Here is a 27019-nt window from a genome sequence, read left to right as displayed (position 1 = left end):
ACCAGTACACTTAAGGTCCAGGTTTCTGCCTTGGGTGCGCTATATAACCATAACCTTGCAGCCAATAAATGGATTACAAGGTTCATTAAATCCTGCGGTAGATCTAGGCCAATCTCAATACCCAAAGTTCCTCCATGGAACCTAAATTTAGTACTTGACGCCCTAACTATGGATCCCTTTGAACCAGTTCAGGAGTTGTCCGCAAAATACATAACTCTCAAAACAATTATTTTGGTAGCCTTAACATCGGCCCGTAGGGTAAGTGATTTACAGGCTCTATCCATAAATCCTCCATATACGCAAATATTTGAGGATAGAATAGTATTGAGGCCTGATCCAGCCTACCTTCCTAAGGTTGCTCTAAAGTTTCATAGATCTCAGGAAATTGTTCTGCCCTCCTTTTGTAACAGCCCAAAGAACCCAGGGGAGCAAAGGTTTCATAACCTTGATGTTAAAAGGGCTCTATTACAATACATAAAGGTAACTAGCCAGTGGAGGTGTAGCCAATCCCTGTTCGTAGCCTTCCAGGGGAGTAGGAAGGGGTATGGGGTGACGAAAGCAACTATAGCCAGATGGATTAGGGAGGCCATTTGCTTAGCCTACTCTACAAGTAGCACCCCGATCCCGGACGGCATCAAAGCTCACTCCACCAGGGCCGTGGCTACCTCCTGGGCAGAGAAGGCAGAGGTATCGATAGATCAAATCTGTAAGGCCGCTACATGGTCATCACCAGCTACCTTTTTCAAACACTACCGTTTGGATCTATCCTGCCTATCTGACTTAACCTTTGGTAGAAGGGTGCTACAAGCGGTGGTCCCTCCCGAAGGTGTTTCTTTCTCCAAAATTTTCTCAGGTGTGCTGTCATAGGGTGAAGGGAAAACACCAAGGTTACTTACCGGTAGCCAGTTTTTCCAGAACCCATGACAGCACCCGTATATCCCCCCCTTCTCTCTCACCATATGGGTGTGCACGTGTGTTGGGTGTTATTTGATGTGGTGTTGGATTTGTGTTTAACTCTTTTTTATGGAGGTCCTCTCAATGCTCTGTAACCAACTGAAGCGGGGGAGAGGTGCCGCCCTTTTATTTCAGATGGTTTCCTGTCCTTGAAGGGCGGATCCTCTCTCAGGTGTGCTGTCATGGGTTCTGGAAAAACCGGCTACCGGTAAGTAACCTTGGTGTTTCCCGATTAATGATAAGGTGCAGGGACTTATCGAGAAGGAGTGGAATAGGCCAGAGAAAAGGGTCCCCTTCCATCCTCCTTCAAAAGGAAATATCCCTTTAGTGAGGAGGATACCGCTTCCTGGAATAAAGCCCCGAAGCTGGATGTTGCGGTATCCAAAGCTTCTAGAAAATCTTCTCTCCCTTTTGAAGATACAGGGATGCTGAAGGACCCACTGGACCGAAAGGTAGATACCTTCCTTAAGGGTACTTGGGAGTTATCGGCAGGGGCATTTAAACCAGCCATATCAGCAACCTGTACCGCAAGATCCCTTATGATTTGGTTAGACAGGTTGGAAGACCAGGTTAAGAACAACGAGTCACAGGACTCCATTCTGGCTTCTCTACCTGTATTAAAAGGAGCAGCGGCCTTCTTATTGGACGCCTCTGCGGATTCTGCCAGATTAGCAGCAAGATCTGCGACCCTGTCTAATGCCGGCCGTAGAGCAGTCTAGTTGAAATGTTGCCCGGGGGACATAGAAACGAAAGGAAAGCTATGTTCTCTTCCGTGTGAGGGAGATTTTCTTTTCGGTGTCTCTCTTGACACAATTCTAGAGAAAGCAGGTGACAACAAAAAAGGATTTCCTAAATCTTCCTTCTCAACTTTTAAGCAGTCCTTTCGGAGGAAGAAATTTGGCCGCAGAAGGACGTCCACAGAACAATCTAGATGGGAGGATCGTTCCAGGAAAGGGAAAGGGTTTTTGTTCGGTGGGCCCTCCCAGGATAGTCGCAAACCGCCAAAATGACACTCTATCCCAGATGGGAAGGAGTCTCTCTCTCTTCCAGCCTGGGAAAGGATCTCTTCCAGCAAGTGGATCCTCAATTTTGTAAAATCAGGCTTAAAACTGGAATTTCTCAGGAACCCACCAGAGAAATTTATCCTGACTGCCTTAAGATCCTCTCTACCAGAACAGCGGGCACTGGAGGAAGAGATTTCAGGTCTCTTGCAAAAGAACGTCTTGCTGGAGGTATCACCACAAGAAGAAAGAAGAGAGTTCTATTCCCCCTTGTTCCTTATAAAGAAGCCGGACAATTCATACAGAGTCATCCTCAACTTGAAAGGCCTAAACAAATTCCTGAACATTCCATCATTCAAGATGGAAACGATAAAATCAACGATAAGCCTTCTGTTCCCCGGCTGCTAGGTGGCAGTGTTGGACCTAAAGGATGCGTATTACCATGTGCCAATCCATCACGACTTTCAAAAATACCTCAGAGTAACCGTAACTGTACAGGGAGTCGTCAAGCACTTCCAGTACAGAGCTCTTCCCTTCGGCCTAGCAGTAGCCCCGCATATTCACAAAACTTATAGCGGAGGTTACGGCTCATCTCAGGGAGGAGAACAGATTGATCATTCCGTACCTGGACGACTTCCTAATAGTGGGCAAAACTTACGATCACTGTCTGGCCAAGTGGATCAGGTGTGCACCATCTTAAAAAACTTAGGATGGTGTTTAAACCTAGAAAAATCAAAACTGATCCCGCATACAACTCAAATCTTTTTAGGCCTTACTCTGGATTCGGTTCGACAGGAATGCCGCCTGCCCGAGCAGAAAAGAGAAAAAATAAAAAATTTAGTCTCGACAGCCATAACAGACCCAGTAAAGACTCTCAGGGGGGCCATGTCTCTGTTGGGGTCCCTCACCTCCTGCATCCCAGCGGTATGCTGGGCCCAATTTCATTCAAGAGAATTGCAATGGGATGTCCTAAAGAACGAAATCATCCTCAGGGGCCATCTGGAGGGCAGGTTAACACTCCCAGAAAATGTAATTCAGTCTCTGTACTGGTGGTTAGAGACAAACACACTCCAGACAGGCGTCCCCTGGGTTCCCCAATTTACCAGAGTGATTACTACGGACGCCAGCCCCAGGGGGTGGGGGGCGCACCTAGACAACCACCCGATACAGGGGACTTAGTCAGAGGAGGAGAGTCTGGAGTCTTCCAACATGTGGGAATTACGAGCAGTAGAGAAGGCACTAATCCGCTTCTTACCCCTTCTACGAGGACATCACATAAAAATTCTGTCCGACAACCAGGTCACGGTGGCATATGTAAACCACCAGGGGGGAACTCGCTCAAAATAACTAATACAGATTGCGGGGAGGATATTTTCTCTTGTGGAAGGAAAAGTTCTCTCTTTAAAAGCCCTTCACATCAGAGGAGAGGACAACACGAAGGCAGACTTTCTAAGTCGCAGGCCATTATTGCAGGGAGAATGGACTCTAAATCACTCAGTCTTCCGTCAGATAGTTTCCATGTGGGGGTCTCCAGAGGTCGACCTGTTTGCGACCCGTCAGAACAGCAAGTTAAAAAAGTTCTGCTCCCTGAATCCCACTGAAAACCCTTTGGTAGACGCCTTCCAGTGCAGATGGAATTTCAGTCTGGCCTATGCCTTTCCCCCAACGTTCCTAATTCCATCAGTGTTGAGGAAGATCCGGGAGGATCACGGCCATTTTGGAATTTCTTCAAAAAGGGCTGGAGAAAGGCCTAGCGGTTAGCACCTTGAAAGTCCAAATATCTGCCTTAGGGGCCTTGTATAATTATAATCTGGGCGGTAACAAATGGATTTCCAGGTTCGTGAGGGCATACAGTAGAGCCAATCCAGCCCCTATAATAAGGGTCCCTTCTCGGGATTTAAACTTAGTGCTAAACGCGTTAACAGGTTCTCCCTTTGAGCCCCTTAGCTCAGGGTCCATAAAATCACTCACCCTAGAAACAATACTTCTGGTGGCCTTAACATCAGCACGGAGGGTTAAGTGAGTTACAGGCTTTGTCTGCAGATCCACCTTTTACCTTAGTGCTAGACGATAGGGTAGTTTTGAGACCAGACCCTGCTTTCCTTCCTAAAATTGTTTCTAAATTTCATATGTCTCAGGAGATAGCCCTACCTTCCTTCTGTCCTGAACCAAAAAATAGCAAGGAGGAAAGATTTCATACCTTGGATGTCAGGAGATGCCTTATACATTATTTATCATCCACAAGCTCATGGGGAGGATAGGGCTCTATTTGTCTCCTTTCAGGGCTCCCGAAAGGGATCAAATGTGTCAAAAGGCACTCTATCAAGGTGGATCCGAGAAGCCATCACGATGGCCTATACGGGATCAGGCAGAGATCCTCCTAACAATCTGAAGGCCCACTCTACGCGGGGCATGGCTGCTTCCTGGGCAGAAAGAGCGAACGTGCCCATTGAGCAAATATGTAAGGCGGCCACGTGGTCATCTCCGTCCACTTTCTATAATCACTATAGACTTGACCTTTCTGCCTCCTCTGATCTCACATTTGGGAGAAGGGTTCTGCAGGCCGTGGTCCCTCCCTTACATACTTAGTTCTCTGTAATTCTCTCGTTGTGCCGTCATGGGTGACAGAAAAACACGTATATTACTTACCGGTAATGTGTTTTTTCGGAAACCATGACGGCACCTTTACATTCCCTCCCTATCACTATGGTGTTCACCTTCCGGTTGGTTGGTGTTTAGTATTCACATGGGTGAAGTTCATTTATGGTTAATAAAATTATGTGCTCTAACTGGAGAGTCCTCTCACGCTCTGTAATCCACTGATGCGGAGAGAGGCGCCGCCCTTTTTATCTTGAAGGTTTCCTGTCCTTGAAGGGCGGATCCCCTCTCTCGTTGTGCCGTCATGGGTTCCGAAAAAACACATTACCGGTAAATAATATACTTGTTTTTATTTTATTCTTTTTTTTACAGGTTCTATGGTACCCGGGTCCGGAGGAGAGTCTCCTGTCCTCCACACCCGGGTACCATCCGCACATTGAAACGCTTGGATTCCGGATCTACAGATGCAGTGATGCGGAATCCAAGCGTTCCAATGAAACTCAATGGCGACGAAAATGCAGCGCTTCCGCAAAATAATTGATAGTGCTGCGTTTTTTTCCACAATGATACCCCGCAGCGGAAATTTCCGCAGCATGTGCGGGAACATGTGGGGAACATGGCAGGCCTTCTACCATGCTTTTTTTAAGCGTTTCTGCAGCGTTTTTGCCGTGGCGGAAACGCTTAAAAAACGCATCGTGGGCACACAGCCTAACTCATGTTTTTGAACACACTGCTATTATTTTGAACACTGCTGTATATCTGATATGGTAGGAAAGATATTGGACTTTTGCCATAGTGTATTGACTAGATTTAAAGGAAATCTAGTTTGCAAGTATCTATTGTGTGCCTCATTTTATTTTAGCATTTGCTTTATGGTTTATGCTTTTTAATATCTCACAGATGTTCCATGCAAGACACACAAGTAATTTTAGCTTTTTTGTTGTTGTTTAGAAAGTGGAGGCACAGGAAAAAGAAGACATTTTAGCTGGATTTGCAGGCAAAGCAATAAAGGGTAAAATAGGCAAACCCAAAATGAAGAAGCTGCAGCTGGAGGAGACCCTGCCGTCAATGTACGGCAGAAGAATAGAGCCCCAGATCAGTGCAATGAAAGCTGATGTCAGTAAGAAGATGCTCAAGAAGAAGAAGGTAAGGACAGGGTGTCAAGAGGTGCAAATTACATTTGTTTTAAGGCTATGTGCCCACGTTGCGGACCTGAAGCATATTTTTTACGCTTCTCCCTGGCGGGAAAATCGCATGCGGATATTACATGCGGTTTTCCCGCCAGGTAGAAGCGTTTGTGAGGCGTCTTTGCATGCATTTCTGCATGCGGGTTATCAAGCACTTCTCCAAGCATCACTTGGAAAAGTGCTTGACAACTTGTTCAGAATGGTAAAAAATAAAAAAATAAACTTTATACTCACCTTCTGATGCATTCTCTGCCCCGTCCGGAGTCTTGAGCGGCTCACGCTGTTGTGTGCAGGACCTGCGGTGACGTCATTGAGTCATGTGGTGGGTCACATGACTCAATGACGTGGCAGGTCCTTCAGACAACAGCGCGACGGAGGGAAAACATCAGAAGATAAGTATAAACTTTATTTTATTCTTTTTTTTACAGGTTCTTTGGTACCCAGGTCTGGATGAGAGTCTCCTCTCCTCCAGACTTGGGTACCATCCGCACATTGATTCCGCAGCGCTTCCGCAAAATTAATGAACATGCTGCGGATTTTTGACTGCAGCATATACGCTGCGGAAAAATCCGCAGCATGGGCATTGACATTGCGGAATGCCATTGGGGACCATGGGGTGCGGATCTACATGCGTTTTTCAAGCGTTTACGCTGCGGAAATTCCGCAGCATATACGCTTGAAAAATGCTACGTGGGCACACAGCCTAAGGCTCACAATGACATTTTCTTTAATTTTTTTTTTTATTTGAAGGGTGAAATGGATTCTTTAGCTCTGAAACTAGAGTTTGATGATGAATTCGGCACCACAGCGGCAGATGGAGGTGGTGAAGACTCACAGACAACTACCCCAGTAAAACCCGTGAAGGTCAAGCGGGAAAGGAAAGAGAAGGAGCCTGGTATGTGAGATTACACAGCCCTAACATGTTTGATTCCATTGGTAATCTCCATAATATGAGCTCTAAAAAATAGGTGGACAACCCAGGATATGTACCAGACCTCAAAGTATTAAAAAATAGTAAAATGCCGGTAAACCATTCACTTATTATTAAGCTCAGCCGAGCAAACACATGCCGCAGCCAAATAGCTTGTGTATTAAGACTTTGGCTAACCTGTACTGTTCAGTTCTATGTATGCGGAGTGAAAAGTGATTACATTGGTCCCTCCACAATTTTCAATGTTAGTGTTACATAAATGTCTATGTTGTATTTCACTTTCTTAGGTTCTCGAGCTAAAAGGAATTCTTTGACTCCAAAGCTATCGGTCAAAAAGGGAAAGAAAAGGAACCCCTGGTCAGAAGATGAATCGAAATCAGAGAGTGATATTGAAGAAGCAGAAGTGTTGGAACCCGTAGTTATACCTCGAGATTCCTTACTGAGGAGAGCGGCTGGTAAGTGTCAAAGCTTTTTAAAGCAGGATCGTATTGTGGCGTACTGTCACCATGTTTGGCCTGGAGACGTAGGACCGCTGACATCCCTACTGTATTGATAGGTCAAGTCGACTACACTTTTTAATACTACTTCATAAAAATAGAGTAGTCATTTAATATTTTCCTGAATTATGCGACTAAGTGCCACATCTGTCCTTACATTTTACCTGGTATTACAAGTCAACCCTATCTACTTCAATAAGTCTGAGCTGCAATACCAGACTCACACACAAAGGTCTGGAACCCACAGCAATCATTTAATTTTATGGGAGTTCTGAAAATGTCAGAGCCTCCATCCTGTGGATAGGCCCTCACATCACGCTTACCCCCACAAAAAAAGTGCATGTCAATATGGACATGATGTATGGGTCAGTTTTTTGGCCTAAGGATAATGAAAACCCATATCCTAATCCTATTTTTTTCCTTTTACAGCTGAGCGGCCCAAGTATACATTTGACTTTTCAGAAGAGGAAGATGCAGATTATGATGATGACGATGATCAAATTATTAGTAATAATAATAACCTGAATGACTTAAAGCCCAAATCATCTCCGATTCCAAACAATCAAAATGATGATGACGTTCATTCGGACAGTCCAGAAAAAGATGAATACGATTTCTCATCTTTCAAATCCACAGAGTATGTGGCTGTTATCGTCTTCAGATATTTGGTTCTGGAGTGACTGCATCTATAAGTTAATGTTTTCAAATATCTATGTGATTCCTCCATTTTGTTCTTTCTCTATATAGAAAGTCTATAGAAACACAGAAGAAGAAAGATTTAGACGACATATTTTCTTCAAGCTCATTTTCTACGAAAATAAAGGATGGTAATGTATTATTTTTTTATTATTACTGTTGAAAAGGAAAAAGAAAGATTCAGAGCATAACATTTTGTGGAAGAAAAAAAAAGCATACGTAGTTAGAGGTTGTCCACTGCTATAGAGAATGCCCCAGTCGATTTAAAAGGTGGAAATAAGATTTTTTTGTAAGTACCTTGTATTGTGATTTTTGCCTGTGAGCGGCGCTATCGCTGACTGCTCACCAGGCATCACGTGACCCCCGGCTGCAGCCGGCTCTGGCATCCGCTGATGTCACGTCAAGTTTCGGCTGCAGCTGGGCGTGACCCAGTGACGCGCTTTCCCCGATTGATGGGCTGTAGTCGGGGTTTCACCACAAGTCACAGCCCAGTATCCTGAGCGCACTTTCCCTCTATTCTGCATTCATTGGGAAAGCTTGCGGTGGATGCTGGGCTGTGACGTACGGTGGAACCCCGCCCACTGCCCATCAATCAGGGGGGTGCGCATCACTGGGTCACCCCGAGCTGCAGCCAGAAATTGACGTGACATCAGCAGATGCCAGAGCCGGTTACAGCCGGGTCACGTGATGCCTGGTCAGCAGTCAGCGATAGCGCCGCTCACAGGCAAGAATCACAACACAAGGTACTAACAAAAAATCTTATTTCCACCTTTTAAATTGATGGGGGCATTCTCTATATCAGTGGACAACCTCTTAAAAAGTCCAAAGCAGAGCTCATACATAGCTTCATTTATAGGTGTGCATGCACATGTCTTCATAGTTGAAGAGACTGAAAATATTTGTAAGGCCTCATTCAGATGTCCGTGTTTTACGTGGTGTGTTCTATTCGTAAAAAATAGCAATAAAAATCTATAGGTCCGTGATTAACATTGCAAAGAAAAGGAGGAATAAATTAATTTTCTCTTGTAGCCGGACTTTCAGGGCAGCGTTGCTATTTACCGCAGACTAACCCTATATCTACAGGTAACTAGCTTTTTCCTAGGTGACAGGTTCCTTTTAAAGGACACTTGTCATGAAGGGAAAAGTGGACAGCTTTTCCAATTATTAAATTCGCGCTGCTCCTTTTGGGTATTCTGTTTTTTTTTTGTTTTTTTCTGAAATTTGACATACGATTCCAGAGATATGGACCTTTTCATTTAATACTAAGGTTAGGATCTTTAGAAAGGGACTATTGCAAAATGCACACGTTGAGTATTTGGTGAGTTTTTTACATCAGTATTTGTAGCCAAAACCAGGTGAGGAACAATCAGAGGAAAAGTATAATAGAAACAAGTCACCAATTCTGTATTTATCACCCACTCCTGGTTTTGGCTACAAATAGTGAGGTAAAAAACTCACCAAATACTGAACGTGTGAATTTGGTCTAAGGCTGCCTTGGTAAAGAATGTAAACATCAGCACCAAATAAAAAGGCCCACATCTCTGAAACCATATGGCCGAATTAAAAAAACAAAACAGCGGAATACTCCGGGAGGAGAGGGAATAAAATAAGAGTGTTGATGGCGGATTAAAAAAAAAAACAACAACTGACTACTTAGGGGAGCAGCAGGTAGAAAATAATAGCAAAAACTGTATGGTCTTAATCTGGTGACAGGACCTCTGTAAAGCATTAGAGTCACAGGATGGATAAATTGGTAGCGAGGAGTGATTAGATGAGGTGCCACTTTAGTAGAGAACATCCTCCCCTCCTCACAGAAGGCAGTGAGTGCAGGATATGGCTGAGCTCCTGAGACACAGGATTAATTACCGTTTATATTTCTGATTACATTTTATGAGACAAAATAGGAACAAAGATTGAGATTAAGGGAGGAAGTGCTATGATCCTCGATTTGTGCATTGTCTGTGTTTAGTCTTTATCAGGAGCTGGCATAGTGAACAGCTATCTGACAAATTTATTAATGTCCTACTTGAGGTGGAAAAAGTCACTATTTATTGCATGGCATGCACCTTTTGCCTCATAGATTATTAAATCCCCCTCCCCAATGTGTGCTGTAAATACTGACTTTCTGATTTTGTACTTATTAGAAGATACCACAAAATATAACAGCGATGATGGAGAATCTCCCCCCCTCTGCTCCTCACCATTCAGCTACAAATCTCCAGAGAAAACAACCAGCAAAACATCTACTATAAAAGATAACGGTAATGTCTCTTGTGATTAATGTACAGCAGCCCTCCGTTCCTCCGTTAAGCCCGTCACCCCAGAGCCTGTTTTCACCTTCCTGACCAGGTCAAATTTTACAATTCTGACCACTGTCACTTTATGCGGTAATAACTCTGGAACGCTTCAACGGATCCCACTGATTCTGAGTTTGTTTTTTGTGTTAGTGGTAAATTAAGGCCGATATTTTTTGCGTTTATTTGTGAAAATATCAGAAGTTTGGCGAAAATTTCACAATTTTCAAACGTTTAATTTTTGTGTCCTTTAAACCAGAAAGTTATGTCACACAAATAGTTAATAAATCACATTTCCCACGTGTCTACTATACCTCAGCATCATTTTTGAAACATTTTTTTTTTTTTGTTCGGAAGTTAGAAGGGTTAAAAGTTGAAAATTTACAAAAAAACATTTTTTTAGGGACCACATCACATTTGAAGTGACTTTGAGAGGCCTGTATGACAGAAAATACCCAAAAGTGACATCATTTTAAAAATTGCAACCCTCAAAGTGCTCAAAACCACATTCAAGAAGTTTATTAACACTTCAGGTGCTTCACAGGAAGATAAAAATGAAAATTTTACTTTTTCCCACAAAAATGTTAAATTCTCCCCAAATTTTGCATTTTCACAAGTGAATAAAGAGAAAATTTCAGCTCACCCCTGAGATGTAATCCCAGTCTGGCATGGAGCACGGCGTCCTCGCTGCTGCACAGCGCCTGGGTCAATGAGGAAGTGAAGATGGATCCAGCTCAACACACCGGGCAATTAATTAAAATTCAACAATCTTTATTGGCAAATCCTTTTAAAAACTTGTAGAAAAGACAAAAAATGGACATCTCAGACGATAAAGTATATGTTATGGGGTGGTGTGTATCAAAAAAATGCCATACACGTTTCGAGTGAAAAACTCTTGAACACTGGCTAGTGTGTAGGACTACTGATTGATTTCAGCTATTGAGCTACAGATGCGGTATACGGGAATATATTGATTTGTGTGCACTCTTGTGCATTGCAACTTGAAATCAGTTGTGCTGGTTACTGTGTTGCCCGGGATGTAGAATTTTGGAAGGGTTTTAATGTGCAGAAAAAAAGTGAAATTAAAGTGTTTCATGTGCTAAACATGAGCTGTTGGTCTTATAAAGCAGTTGGTGCCAGAATACAAGCTACTTTGTCACACAGAATCATGGCCATGTCAATGCTCATTGGCTTTTAATATCACAGCAGTTAAAGTATTATAGCACCGCAAATGGCAATAACTGTTGCTTGAAAGGGCCATATCATAAAGTGGACCACAGAGCAGGCTGGTTTGTTTCTTCCTGTTCCTGATTCATGAAGGCAGTGCTGGAGTAAGAAGCATGTGCCTCTTCGTGAACTTGGCACATTTTAAAACTGCCATGCTCCTCTGCCAGAAATATTCATTTTTGGAGTGATTTACAGCCACTTATGTGACATGAATTTGTTTGATAGGCTTGACCACATCCATCCTGCCCCAGCTTCACCGGCTTTTCAGAAAAGTGAGCAAAGCTGTCCTAAGAATGCTAGGTCTCAATTTTAGTGCAATTTCGAGTTGGGTGAAAACTTTGTGACCTTTTTAGCAGTTTTACGCAAGAGTTCTCACACAAACAGTGCTTCAATGTGTTACTTGAAAGTCGCTGCTCGATGGATTGATTAATTAATTTTATTGTTTTTTGATTAGAAGATGTTCCCAAATTCAACAGCGATGATGATGCCGACGATGATGAACCTTCTCCCCTCTACTCTTCAACCTTTAGCTTCAAATCTACAGAAAAACCAGCAAACAAGCCATCTGCTAAAAAAGGTAAAGATGACCTTCATTTAATAGAACAATAGACAAAACTAGAAATTTAAAAGACCACTTAGGGGTATTGTTTTAAGTTTACGTCATGGTCGGAAAGGAGTTCTCATAAAATTACTGTGCCCGCACAGTCACCGCCGGGAGCTCAGCTTAAGTGATAAAACAAATAAGAAAAAAGCGGATAGCACTCACCGGTCCAAAAAACCTACTCCTTTATTGTATCACTTTAAAAGCAACATGCGGGCTAGACAGCAGAACACTATTCCTGGACGACAGTTGTTTTGCACATGTCAGCGCTTCTACAGGTCCAATACGGTATGGTATTGGACCTGTAAAAGCGCTGACATGCGCGAAACAGCTGTCGTTCATTTGTTTAACCCCCTAAATGCTGCAATTTAGAAACCTGGGAAAGGGAGGGGGCTCCCTATCCCACGTGATTGGAACCCCCGCAACGTCATTGCGGGCTACTGATCGTTGCCAGGACAACCCAAGGTTGTCAGGACGACCTCCAGGTCTTCCAGCTATAGTGGCCTGTTTAGACCATGCCAGGAACATGGTCTAAAAGGTGTTCTTCTCTCAGTGTAAGGCTATGTGCCCACGATGCAGAAATGCTCAGGATTTTTTCCTGAGCATTTCTGCATCTCCTTGGCAGAAAAAAACCCATGCGGATTGTACATGCGGATTGTACATGCGTTTTTCCTGCCAGGGACAAGCGGATGTGAAGCGTTCTTCACTTGCATTTCCGCATGCGGGTTGACAAGCGCTTTCCAAGCGATTTTAGCATCACTTGGAAAGTGCTTGTCAACTTGGTCACACTATATAAATCCATGCAAACGGCATGGAGTTATATACTGTGACCTTAAAGAATGGTAAAAAATAAATGTATACTTACCTTCTGATGGCCCCCGCAGTCTTTATTCGCTCCATCCTGGCTTGCCGGCAGCTCGCGGTACACTACACTGTAGAACCTGCCGTCACATGACTAAATGACGTCAGCGCAGGTCCTTCAGTCCACCGCGATCTGCCGGCAAACAAAGACAAGGAGACCGCGGGCCATCAGAAGGTAAATATCATATTTATTTTTTATTTTATTCTTTTTTTTTTTACAGGTTCTATGGTTCCCCTTGTCCGGAGGAGAGTCTCCTCTTCTCCAGACCCGGGTACCATCCGCACATTGAAATGCTTGGATTCCGCATGTACAGATCCAGTGATGCAGAATCCAAGCGTTCCAATGAAAGTCAATGGCGGCGAAAACGCAGAGCTTCCACAAAATAATTGGTAGTGCTGCGTTTTTTTCCGCAATGATAACCCGCAGCGGAAATTTCCGCAGCATGTGCACAGCACATGTGGATTATCATTGGGGAACATGGCAGGCCTTCTACCATGCGTTTTTTAAGCGTTTCTGCAGCGTTTTTGCCGCTGCGGAAATGCTTAAAAACGCATCGTGGGCACACAGCCTAACACTGACAGCTATAATGCTTTATCACATTTATCCTGCTCTTTATGCTGAGCTCTTACATCGGGTTTCTGTGTAAATCTCTGAAATACGTGATTCAGACGGAATCCCCGGGTGAAGATTCCCTGTAATGAGGCAGATGGAGGCACCGTGGACGCTGTCTGGCCTACGATCCGGCGGTATCCGTCTTTTTAGGTGAGCATAAAAGCACAGGTCGGCTACAGTATTGTGCCCTTCTGAAAAGAAGAACACCGCTGAACAGAGGCCAGACGGAGTCCAGAGTAACTCTGTTGCCTCATTATAGTGAATGGATCCCTCTGGAGTTTCATCTGAATTATGTCACTCGGAGATTTAGATGGAAACCCTGATATAAGTGCTCAGCGTAGAGCGCAGGATAAATGTGATCCCAAATGTTATGTAAAATGTTCCCAATAAAAGCTTCAACTCAATCCACAAAAAAGCAAGTCCCCACTCAGGTCCATCATCTGTTAATGGAAATATAGGGGCTTCCATGTTACTGGTAGCACAAAAGCACTGGAAAAATGCTATGGCTGCTCGCTCCCAAAAGAAATTCAGCGAATTCTGCACTCCCAAATCCAAATGCCCCTCTCCCTTCTGAGCCCCAGTGTGCCTAAACCACATTTAGCGTGGACGAGTTTGGTGTTTCTCTAAAGAGATGAACTGGAATATAAGTTGGTGTGCATAGAGCGTGTGTGTGTGCATGTTCACACTGGCCACTAAACAGACAAAAACAAGGTGAGCAAATACCCTGTAGTAAATAAACAGCAATAGTGCATGTAAATAATATAGGGTACTTTGGTTAACATAATTTTGATCAAAAAAACATAAAAGCCATCTCACCACGTCACGGTGACCCTATTTGGGACGGTCCTAACCTCTAGTATTAAAACTTTACCATATGTCAAATGACGTAAATGTGAATAAGGGACGAACAAGTCCCGAATAGAGTCACCGTGACGTGGTGAGATGGCTTTTACGTTTTTTTTAAACAAAATTATGTTAATCAAGTACCTATGTTATTTTCATGCACTATTGCTATTTATTTATTGTAGGGTATTTGCTCACCTTGTTTTTATCTTAGGTTTTCTCCAGAAGCACAAGCTTGGCATAATGTACTGGGAACTGCAATGTACGGGCACTGCAATGACAGATTTGCAATTTTCACTCCTCAACATCCACTACTGCTTATTTCTGGAAAACACCCATGGAGTCAAAATTGTCACTGCACCTGTAGATAAATTCCCTGAGGGGTGTAATTTCCAAATGGGACTATGTGAGGTCATTATACTGTATGGAGGACTATGCAGGGCCCGTTATTTTGTATTGAAGACTATGTGGTGCTTATTATTCCGTCTTCCATACAGAATAATGGCCCCACATTGTATGGAGGACTATGTGGGGACATTATTCTGTATGGAGGATTATGTGGGACCCATCATTTTGTATGGAAGGCTTTGTTTGCGCTCATTACTCAGTCCTCCATACTGAATAATGGGTCCCACATAGTCCTCCTTACTGAATAACGGGCCCCACATAGTCCTCCATACTGAATAATGCGCCCCACATAGTCCTCCATACTGAATAATGGGCCCCACATAGTCCTCCATACTGAATAATGGGCCCCACATAGTCCTCCATACTGAATAATGGGCCCCACATAGTCCTCCATACTGAATAATGGGCCCCACACAGTCCTCCATACTGAATAATGGGCCCCACACAGTCCTCCATACTGAATAATGGGCCCCACATAGTCCTCCATACAGAATAATGGGCCCCATGTTAAAAAAAAAAAACAAAACCTCACATCTTGTCGGTCCCCTGCTGCTCCGGTGTCGGCAGCGAGCGCTGTGAAGTCCTTCAGTGCTGAGCGCAGCGGGCGCGAAATAGTGATGTCAGACGCAGAGGGAGAATGGTGGGGGAGGGAGACTGACTTCTTTCTTCCATTATTGCTTTCAACTGTGTCTGCATCCAGGATACTGATACAGTTGCAAGTGCGATGCCGGCAGGGATGGGGGTGCGATCCCAGCGTAGTGGGCCAAATATAATCATCCTGCTGCCCAGATTTGTCCGCGGGCTAGAGATTGACATGTATGAACTAGTCTTCAGGGTAGCAGCTAGCTTGTTTTCCCCTGTGAATTGAAAAAGAAAAATATTTCTTAAATAGTTTTAAAGTACAAAAATAGTTAACGTATTTTTCGAACTATAAGACATACCGGACGATAAGACGCACCTAGGTTTTAAAGGAGGAAAATAGGGGGAAAAAAATGCAAGCACAAAATGTGGTCATGATGCCCTGTTATGGGGGAAGGGGGTCTGCTGCTGACACTGGTATTGGGGTAATGTCCCCCAATTCTGTTAATATCCTCCATCCTGGTATGTATGGCCCCTCCTTCCTGGTATAAGTGGCCCCCATCCCATCCTGGTATACCTGGCCCTCATCCCCATCCTGGTATGCATGACACCCCTTGAGCTCCCATCCTTGTATGCATGGCACCCTCTGAGCCCCCATCCTGGTATGCATGGCACCTCTTGAGCTCCCATCCTGGTATGCATGGCACCCCTTGAGCCCCCATCCTGGTATGCATGGCACCCCTTGATCCCCCATCCTGGTATGCATGGCACCCCTTGAGCCCCTGTCCTGGTATGCATGGCACCCCTTGTGCCCCCATCCTGGTATGCATTCCACCCCTTGAGCCCCCATCCTGGTATGCATGGCACCCCTTGAGCCCCCGTCCTGGTATGCATGGCACCCCTTGAGCCCCTGTCCTGGTATGCATGGCACACCTTGTGCCCCCATACTGGTATGCATGGCACCCCTTGAGCCCCCATCCTGGTATGCATGGCACCACTTGAGCCCCCATCCTGGTATGCATGGCATCCCTTGAGCCTCCATCCTGGTATGTATGGCACCCCTTGAGCCCCCATCCTGGCATGCATGGCACCCTCTGAGCCCCCATCCTGGTATGCATGGTACCCCTTGAGCCCCCGTCCTGGTATGCATGGCACCCCTTGAGCCCCCATCCTGGTATGCATGGCACCCCTTGAGCCCCCATCCTGGTATGCATGGCACCCCTTGAGCCCCCATCCTGGTATGCATGGCACCCCTTGAGCCCCCATCCTGGTATGCATGGCACCCCTTGAGCCCCCATCCTGGTATGCATGGCACCCCTTGAGCCCCCGTCCTGGTATGCATGGCACCCCTTGAGCCCCCATCCTGGTATGCATGGCACCCCTTGAGCCCCCATCCTGGTATGCATGGCACCTCTTGAGCTCCCATCCTGGTATGCATGGCACCCCTTGAGCCCCCATCCTGGTATGCATGGCACCCCTTGAGCCCCCGTCCTGGTATGCATGGCACCCCTTGAGCCCCTGTCCTGGTATGCATGGCACCCCTTGTGCCCCCATCCTGGTATGCATGGCACCCCTTGAGCCCCCATCCTGGTATGCATGGCACCCCTTGAGCCCCCGTCCTGGTATGCATGGCACCCCTTGAGCCCCCATCCTGGTATGCATGGCACCCCTTGAGCCCCCATCCTGGTATGCATGGCACCTCTTGAGCTCCCATCCTGGTATGCATGGCACCCCTTGAGCCCCCGTCCTGGTATGCATGGCACCCCTTGAGCCCCCGTCCTGGTATGCATGGCACCCCTTGAGCCCCTGTCCTGGTATGCATGGCACACCTTGAGCCCCCATCCTGGTATGCATGGCACCCCTTGAGCCCCCATCCTGGTATGCATGGCACCACTTGAGCCCCCATCCTGGTATGCATGGCATCCCTTGAGCCTCCATCCTGGTATGTATGGCACCCCCTGAGCCCCCATCCTGGTATGCATGGCACCCCTTGAGCCCCCATCCTGGTATGCATGGCACCCCTTGATAGCCCATCCTGGTATGCATGGCACCCCTTGAGCCCCCGTCCTGGTATGCATGGCACCCCTTGAGCCCCCATCCTGGTATGCATGGCACCACTTGAGCCCCCATCCTGGTATGCATGGCATCCCTTGAGCCTCCATCCTGGTATGTATGGCACCCCTTGAGCCCCCGTCCTGGTATGCATGGCACCCCTTGAGCCCCTGTCCTGGTATGCATGGCACACCTTGTGCCCCCGTCCTGGTATGCATGGCACCCCTTGAGCCCCCATCCTGGTATGCATGGCACCACTTGAGCCCCCATCCTGGTATGCATGGCACCCCTTGAGCCCCTGTCCTGGTATGCATGGCACACCTTGTGCCCCCGTCCTGGTATGCATGGCACCCCTTGAGCCCCCATCCTGGTATGCATGGCACCCCTTGAGCCCCCATCCTGGTATGCATGGCACCCCTTGAGCCCCCGTCCTGGTATGCATGGCACCCCTTGAGCCCCCGTCCTGGTATGCATGGCACCCCTTGAGCCCCCATCCTGGTATGCATGACACCCCTTGAGCCCCCATCCTGGTATGCATGGCACCCCTTGAGCCCCCATCCTGGTATGCATGGCACCTCTTGAGCTCCCATCCTGGTATGCATGGCACCCCTTGAGCCCCCATCCTGGTATGCATGGCACCCCTTGAGCCCCCATCCTGGTATGCATGGCACCCCTTGAGCCCCTGTCCTGGTATGCATGGCACCCCTTGTGCCCCCGTCCTGGTATGCATGCCACCCCTTGAGCCCCCATCCTGGTATGCATGGCACCCCTTGAGCCCCCGTCCTGGTATGCATGGCACCCCTTGAGCCCCTGTCCTGGTATGCATGGCACACCTTGTGCCCCCATCCTGGTATGCATGGCACCACTTGAGCCCCCATCCTGGTATGCATGGCACCCCTTGAGCCCCCGTCCTGGTATGCATGGCACCCCTTGAGCCCCCATCCTGGTATGCATGGCACCCCTTGAGCCCCTGTCCTGGTATGCATGGCACCCCTTGAGCCCCTGTCCTGGTATGCATGGCACACTTTGTGCCCCCATCCTGGTATGCATGGCACCCCTTGAGCCAGCCCCCATCCTGGTATGCATGGCACCACTTGAGCCCCCATCCTGGTATGCATGGCACCCCTTGATAGCCAATCCTGGTATGCATGGCACCCCTTGAGCCCCCGTCCTGGTATGCATGGCACCCCTTGAGCCCCTGTCCTGGTATGCATGGCACACCTTGTGCCCCCATCCTGGTATGCATGGCACCCCTTGAGCCCCCATCCTGGTATGCATGGCACCACTTGAGCCCCCATCCTGGTATGCATGGCACCCCTTGATAGCTCATCCTGGTATGCATGGCACCCCTTGAGCCCCCGTCCTGGTATGCATGGCACCCCTTGAGCCCCCATCCTGGTATGCATGGCACCCCTTGAGCCCCCATCCTGGTATGCATGGCACCACTTGAGCCCCCATCCTGGTATGCATGGCATCCCTTGAGCCTCCATCCTGGTATGTATGGCACCCCCTGAGCCCCCATCCTGGTATGCATGGCACCCCTTGAGCCCCCATCCTGGTATGCATGGCACCCCTTGATAGCCCATCCTGGTATGCATGGCACCCCTTGATAGCCCATCCTGGTATGCATGGCACCCCTTGATAGCCCATCCTGGTATGCATGGCACCCCTTGAGCCCCCGTCCTGGTATGCATGGCACCCCTTGAGCCCCCATCCTGGTATGCATGGCACCACTTGAGCCCCCATCCTGGTATGTATGGCACCCCTTGAGCCCCCGTCCTGGTATGCATGGCACCCCTTGAGCCCCTGTCCTGGTATGCATGGCACACCTTGTGCCCCTGTCCTGGTATGCATGGCACCCCTTGAGCCCCCATCCTGGTATGCATGGCACCACTTGAGCCCCCATCCTGGTATGCATGGCACCCCTTGAGCCCCCATCCTGGTATGCATGGCACCCCTTGAGCCCCCATCCTGGTATGCATGGCACCACTTGAGCCCCCATCCTGGTATGCATGGCATCCCTTGAGCCTCCATCCTGGTATGTATGGCACCCCTTGAGCCCCCATCCTGGCATGCATGGCACCCTCTGAGCCCCCATCCTGGTATGCATGGCACCCCTTGAGCCCCCATCCTGGTATGCATGGCACCCCTTGAGCCCCTGTCCTGGTATGCATGGCACCCCTTGAGCCACTGTCCTGGTATGCATGGCACACCTTGTGCCCCCATCCTGGTATGCATGGCACCCCTTGAGCCAGCCCCCATCCTGGTATGCATGGCACCACTTGAGCCCCCATCCTGGTATGCATGGCACCCCTTGATAGCCCATCCTGGTATGCATGGCACCACTTGAGCCCCCGTCCTGGTATGCATGGCACCCCTTGAGCCCCCATCCTGGTATGCATGGCACCCCTTGAGCCCCCATCCTGGTATGCATGGCACCCCTTGAGCCCCCATCCTAGTATGCATGGCATCCCTTGAGCCTCCATCCTGGTATGTATGGCACCCCTTGAGCCCCCATCCTGGCATGCATGGCACCCTCTGAGCCCCCATCCTCGTATGCATGGCACCCCTTGAGCCCCCGTCCTGGTATGCATGGCACCCCTTGTGCCCCCATCCTGGTATGCATTCCACCCCTTGAGCCCCCATCCTGGTATGCATGGCACCCCTTGAGCCCCCGTCCTGGTATGCATGGCACCCCTTGAGCCCCTGTCCTGGTATGCATGGCACACCTTGTGCCCCCATACTGGTATGCATGGCACCCCTTGAGCCCCCATCCTGGTATGCATGGCACCACTTGAGCCCCCATCCTGGTATGCATGGCATCCCTTGAGCCTCCATCCTGGTATGTATGGCACCCCTTGAGCCCCCATCCTGGCATGCATGGCACCCTCTGAGCCCCCATCCTGGTATGCATGGTACCCCTTGAGCCCCCGTCCTGGTATGCATGGCACCCCTTGAGCCCCCATCCTGGTATGCATGGCACCCCTTGAGCCCCCATCCTGGTATGCATGGCACCCCTTGAGCCCCCATCCTGGTATGCATGGCACCCCTTGAGCCCCCATCCTGGTATGCATGGCACCCCTTGAGCCCCCATCCTGGTATGCATGGCACCCCTTGAGCCCCCGTCCTGGTATGCATGGCACCCCTTGAGCCCCCATCCTGGTATGCATGGCACCCCTTGAGCCCCCATCCTGGTATGCATGGCACCTCTTGAGCTCCCATCCTGGTATGCATGGCACCCCTTGAGCCCCCATCCTGGTATGCATGGCACCCCTTGAGCCCCCGTCCTGGTATGCATGGCACCCCTTGAGCCCCTGTCCTGGTATGCATGGCACCCCTTGTGCCCCCATCCTGGTATGCATGGCACCCCTTGAGCCCCCATCCTGGTATGCATGGCACCCCTTGAGCCCCCGTCCTGGTATGCATGGCACCCCTTGAGCCCCCATCCTGGTATGCATGGCACCCCTTGAGCCCCTGTCCTGGTATGCATGGCACACCTTGAGCCCCCATCCTGGTATGCATGGCACCCCTTGAGCCCCCATCCTGGTATGCATGGCACCACTTGAGCCCCCATCCTGGTATGCATGGCATCCCTTGAGCCTCCATCCTGGTATGTATGGCACCCCCTGAGCCCCCATCCTGGTATGCATGGCACCCCTTGAGCCCCCATCCTGGTATGCATGGCACCCCTTGATAGCCCATCCTGGTATGCATGGCACCCCTTGAGCCCCCGTCCTGGTATGCATGGCACCCCTTGAGCCCCCATCCTGGTATGCATGGCACCACTTGAGCCCCCATCCTGGTATGCATGGCATCCCTTGAGCCTCCATCCTGGTATGTATGGCACCCCTTGAGCCCCCGTCCTGGTATGCATGGCACCCCTTGAGCCCCTGTCCTGGTATGCATGGCACACCTTGTGCCCCCGTCCTGGTATGCATGGCACCCCTTGAGCCCCCATCCTGGTATGCATGGCACCACTTGAGCCCCCATCCTGGTATGCATGGCACCCCTTGAGCCCCTGTCCTGGTATGCATGGCACACCTTGTGCCCCCGTCCTGGTATGCATGGCACCCCTTGAGCCCCCATCCTGGTATGCATGGCACCCCTTGAGCCCCCATCCTGGTATGCATGGCACCCCTTGAGCCCCCGTCCTGGTATGCATGGCACCCCTTGAGCCCCCGTCCTGGTATGCATGGCACCCCTTGAGCCCCCATCCTGGTATGCATGACACCCCTTGAGCCCCCATCCTGGTATGCATGGCACCCCTTGAGCCCCCATCCTGGTATGCATGGCACCTCTTGAGCTCCCATCCTGGTATGCATGGCACCCCTTGAGCCCCCATCCTGGTATGCATGGCACCCCTTGAGCCCCCATCCTGGTATGCATGGCACCCCTTGAGCCCCTGTCCTGGTATGCATGGCACCCCTTGTGCCCCCGTCCTGGTATGCATGCCACCCCTTGAGCCCCCATCCTGGTATGCATGGCACCCCTTGAGCCCCCGTCCTGGTATGCATGGCACCCCTTGAGCCCCTGTCCTGGTATGCATGGCACACCTTGTGCCCCCATCCTGGTATGCATGGCACCACTTGAGCCCCCATCCTGGTATGCATGGCACCCCTTGAGCCCCCGTCCTGGTATGCATGGCACCCCTTGAGCCCCCATCCTGGTATGCATGGCACCCCTTGAGCCCCTGTCCTGGTATGCATGGCACCCCTTGAGCCCCTGTCCTGGTATGCATGGCACACTTTGTGCCCCCATCCTGGTATGCATGGCACCCCTTGAGCCAGCCCCCATCCTGGTATGCATGGCACCACTTGAGCCCCCATCCTGGTATGCATGGCACCCCTTGATAGCCCATCCTGGTATGCATGGCACCCCTTGAGCCCCCGTCCTGGTATGCATGGCACCCCTTGAGCCCCTGTCCTGGTATGCATGGCACACCTTGTGCCCCCATCCTGGTATGCATGGCACCCCTTGAGCCCCCATCCTGGTATGCATGGCACCACTTGAGCCCCCATCCTGGTATGCATGGCACCCCTTGATAGCTCATCCTGGTATGCATGGCACCCCTTGAGCCCCCGTCCTGGTATGCATGGCACCCCTTGAGCCCCCATCCTGGTATGCATGGCACCCCTTGAGCCCCCATCCTGGTATGCATGGCACCACTTGAGCCCCCATCCTGGTATGCATGGCATCCCTTGAGCCTCCATCCTGGTATGTATGGCACCCCCTGAGCCCCCATCCTGGTATGCATGGCACCCCTTGAGCCCCCATCCTGGTATGCATGGCACCCCTTGATAGCCCATCCTGGTATGCATGGCACCCCTTGATAGCCCATCCTGGTATGCATGGCACCCCTTGATAGCCCATCCTGGTATGCATGGCACCCCTTGAGCCCCCGTCCTGGTATGCATGGCACCCCTTGAGCCCCCATCCTGGTATGCATGGCACCACTTGAGCCCCCATCCTGGTATGTATGGCACCCCTTGAGCCCCCGTCCTGGTATGCATGGCACCCCTTGAGCCCCTGTCCTGGTATGCATGGCACACCTTGTGCCCCTGTCCTGGTATGCATGGCACCCCTTGAGCCCCCATCCTGGTATGCATGGCACCACTTGAGCCCCCATCCTGGTATGCATGGCACCCCTTGAGCCCCCATCCTGGTATGCATGGCACCCCTTGAGCCCCCATCCTGGTATGCATGGCACCACTTGAGCCCCCATCCTGGTATGCATGGCATCCCTTGAGCCTCCATCCTGGTATGTATGGCACCCCTTGAGCCCCCATCCTGGCATGCATGGCACCCTCTGAGCCCCCATCCTGGTATGCATGGCACCCCTTGAGCCCCCATCCTGGTATGCATGGCACCCCTTGAGCCCCTGTCCTGGTATGCATGGCACCCCTTGAGCCACTGTCCTGGTATGCATGGCACACCTTGTGCCCCCATCCTGGTATGCATGGCACCCCTTGAGCCAGCCCCCATCCTGGTATGCATGGCACCCCTTGAGCCCCCATCCTGGTATGCATGGCACCCCTTGAGCCCCCATCCTGGTATGCATGGCACCACTTGAGCCCCCATCCTGGTATGCATGGCACCCCTTGAGCCCCCATCCTAGTATGCATGGCATCCCTTGAGCCTCCATCCTGGTATGTATGGCACCCCTTGAGCCCCCATCCTGGCATGCATGGCACCCTCTGAGCCCCCATCCTCGTATGCATGGCACCCCTTGAGCCCCCGTCCTGGTATGCATGGCACCCCTTGAGTCCCCATCCTGGTATGCATGGCACCCCTTGAGCCCCCATCCTGGTATGCATGGCACCCCTTGAGCCCCCATCCTGGTATGCATGGCACCCCTTGAGCCCCCGTCCTGGTATGCATGGCACCCCTTGTGCCCCCATCCTGGTATGCATGCCACCCCTTGAGCCCCTGTCCTGGTATGCATGGCACACCTTGTGCCCCCGTCCTGGTATGCATGGCACCCCTTGAGCCCCCGTCCTGGTATGCATGGCACCCCTTGAGCCCCCATCCTGGTATGCATGGCACCCCTTGAGCCCCCATCCTGGTATGCATGGCACCCCTTGAGCCCCCATCCTGGTATGCATGGCACCCCTTGAGCCCCCATCCTGGTATGCATGGCACCCCTTGAGCCCCCATCCTGGTATGCATGGCACCACTTGAGCCCCCGTCCTGGTATGCATGGCACCCCTTGAGCCCCCATCCTGGTATGCATGGCACCCCTTGAGCCCCCATCCTGGTATGCATGGCACCTCTTGAGCTCCCATCCTGGTATGCATGGCACCCCTTGAGCCCCCATCCTGGTATGCATGGCACCCCTTGAGCCCCCGTCCTGGTATGCATGGCACCCCTTGAGCCCCCGTCCTGGTATGCATGGCACCCCTTGTGCCCCCATCCTGGTATGCATGCCACCCCTTGAGCCCCCATCCTGGTAAGCATGGCACCCCTTGAGCCCCCGTCCTGGTATGCATGGCACCCCTTGAGCCCCTGTCCTGGTATGCATGGCACACCTTGTGCCCCCATCCTGGTATGCATGGCACCCCTTGAGCCCCCATCCTGGTATGCATGGCACCACTTGAGCCCCCATCCTGGTATGCATGGCACCCCTTGATAGCTCATCCTGGTATGCATGGCACCCCTTGAGCCCCCGTCCTGGTATGCATGGCACCCCTTGAGCCCCCATCCTGGTATGCATGGCACCCCTTGAGCCCCCATCCTGGTATGCATTTCACCACTTGAGCCCCCATCCTGGTATGCATGGCATCCCTTGAGCCTCCATCCTGGTATGTATGGCACCCCCTGAGCCCCCATCCTGGTATGCATGGCACCCCTTGAGCCCCCGTCCTGGTATGCATGGCACCCCTTGAGCCCCCGTCCTGGTATGCATGGCACCCCTTGAGCCCCCATCCTGGTATGCATGGCACCACTTGAGCCCCCATCCTGGTATGCATGGCATCCCTTGAGCCTCCATCCTGGTATGTATGGCACCCCTTGAGCCCCTGTCCTGGTATGCATGGCACCCCTTGAGCCCCTGTCCTGGTATGCATGGCACACCTTGTGCCCCCATCCTGGTATGCATGGCACCACTTGAGCCCCCATCCTGGTATGCATGGCACCCCTTGATAGCCCATCCTGGTATGCATGGCACCCCTTGAGCCCCCGTCCTGGTATGCATGGCACCCCTTGAGCCCCCATCCTGGTATGCATGGCACCCCTTGAGCCCCCATCCTGGTATGCATGGCACCACTTGAGCCCCCATCCTGGTATGCATGGCATCCCTTGAGCCTCCATCCTGGTATGTATGGCACCCCTTGAGCCCCCATCCTGGCATGCATGGCACCCTCTGAGCCCCCATCCTGGTATGCATGGTACCCCTTGAGCCCCCATCCTGGTATGCATGGCACCCCTTGAGCCCCCGTCCTGGTATGCATGGCACCCCTTGAGCCCCCGTCCTGGTATGCATGGCACACCTTGTGCCCCCGTCCTGGTATGCATGGCACCCCTTGAGCCCCCATCCTGGTATGCATGGCACCCCTTGAGCCCCCATCCTGGTATCCATGGCACCCCTTGAGCCCCCATCCTGGTATGCATGGCACCCCTTGAGCCCTCATCCTGGTATGCATGGCACCCCTTGAGCCCCCATCCTGGTATGCATGGCACCCCTTGAGCCCCCATCCTGGTATGCATGGCACCCCTTGATAGCTCATCCTGGTATGCATGGCACCCCTTGAGCCCCCGTCCTGGTATGCATGGCACCCCTTGAGCCCCCATCCTGGTATGCATGGCACCCCTTGAGCCCCCATCCTGGTATGCATGGCACCCCTTGATAGCCCATCCTGGTATGCATGGCACCCCTTGAGCCCCCGTCCTGGTATGCATGGCACCCCTTGAGCCCCCATCCTGGTATGCATGGCACTCCTTGAGCCCCCATCCTGGTATGCATGGCACCACTTGAGCCCCCATCCTGGTATGCATGGCATCCCTTGAGCCTCCATCCTGGTATGTATGGCACCCCTTGAGCCCCCATCCTGGCATGCATGGCACCCTCTGAGCCCCCATCCTGGTATGCATGGTACCCCTTGAGCCCCCATCCTGGTATGCATGGCACCCCTTGAGCCCCCGTCCTGGTATGCATGGCACCCCTTGAGCCCCCGTCCTGGTATGCATGGCACCCCTTGAGCCCCCATCCTGGTATGCATGGCACCCCTTGAGCCCCCATCCTGGTATGCATGGCACCACTTGAGCCCCCATCCTGGTATGCATGGCATCCCTTGAGCCTCCATCCTGGTATGTATGGCACCCCCTGAGCCCCCATCCTGGTATGCATGGCACCCCTTGAGCCCCCGTCCTGGTATGCATGGCACCCCTTGAGCCCCCGTCCTGGTATGCATGGCACCCCTTGAGCCCCCGTCCTGGTATGCATGGCACCACTTGAGCCCCCATCCTGGTATGCATGGCATCCCTTGAGCCTCCATCCTGGTATGTATGGCACCCCTTGAGCCCCTGTCCTGGTATGCATGGCACCCCTTGAGCCCCTGTCCTGGTATGCATGGCACACCTTGTGCCCCCATCCTGGTATGCATGGCACCACTTGAGCCCCCATCCTGGTATGCATGGCACCCCTTGATAGCCCATCCTGGTATGCATGGCACCCCTTGAGCCCCCGTCCTGGTATGCATGGCACCCCTTGAGCCCCCGTCCTGGTATGCATGGCACCCCTTGAGCCCCCGTCCTGGTATGCATGGCACCCCTTGAGCCCCCATCCTGGTATGCATGGCACCACTTGATCCCCCATCCTGGTATGCATGGCATCCCTTGAGCCTCCATCCTGGTATGTATGGCACCCCTTGAGCCCCCATCCTGGCATGCATGGCACCCTCTGAGCCCCCATCCTGGTATGCATGGTACCCCTTGAGCCCCCATCCTGGTATGCATGGCACCCCTTGAGCCCCCGTCCTGGTATGCATGGCACCCCTTGAGCCCCTGTCCTGGTATGCATGGCACACCTTGTGCCCCCGTCCTGGTATGCATGGCACCCCTTGAGCCCCCATCCTGGTATGCATGGCACCCCTTGAGCCCCCATCCTGGTATCCATGGCACCCCTTGAGCCCCCATCCTGGTATGCATGGCACCCCTTGAGCCCCCATCCTGGTATGCATGGC

The 27019-nt window shown here is 51.1% G+C and overlaps 1 protein-coding gene across 3 annotated transcripts in view; it reads left to right on the top strand.

Moving 5' to 3' along the window:
• The window catches only part of TOP2B (DNA topoisomerase II beta), a 123542-nt gene that overhangs the window by 89770 nt on the left and 6753 nt on the right, over nt 1-27019 (top strand). For 2 of the 3 annotated variants that reach the window (XM_073677985.1, XM_073677983.1), the window contains exons 28-34: nt 5505-5699; nt 6491-6635; nt 6959-7126; nt 7598-7805; nt 7916-7995; nt 10009-10125; nt 11840-11962. In XM_073677985.1, coding sequence (XP_073534086.1) covers nt 5505-5699; nt 6491-6635; nt 6959-7126; nt 7598-7805; nt 7916-7995; nt 10009-10125; nt 11840-11962 — 1036 coding nt within the window. The remainder of the gene's footprint in view (nt 1-5504; nt 5700-6490; nt 6636-6958; nt 7127-7597; nt 7806-7915; nt 7996-10008; nt 10126-11839; nt 11963-27019) is intronic. The other variant, XM_073677984.1, reaches the window with a different exon arrangement.

Source organism: Phyllobates terribilis, unplaced genomic scaffold (assembly GCF_046119375.1).
Source record: "Phyllobates terribilis strain yellow unplaced genomic scaffold, ASM4611937v1 Scaffold_4__5_contigs__length_816908805, whole genome shotgun sequence".
Taxonomy (NCBI): domain Eukaryota; kingdom Metazoa; phylum Chordata; class Amphibia; order Anura; family Dendrobatidae; genus Phyllobates; species Phyllobates terribilis.
The sequence above is the reverse complement of the archived record's forward strand: the minus strand, read 5'-3'. Positions and strand labels throughout refer to the sequence as shown.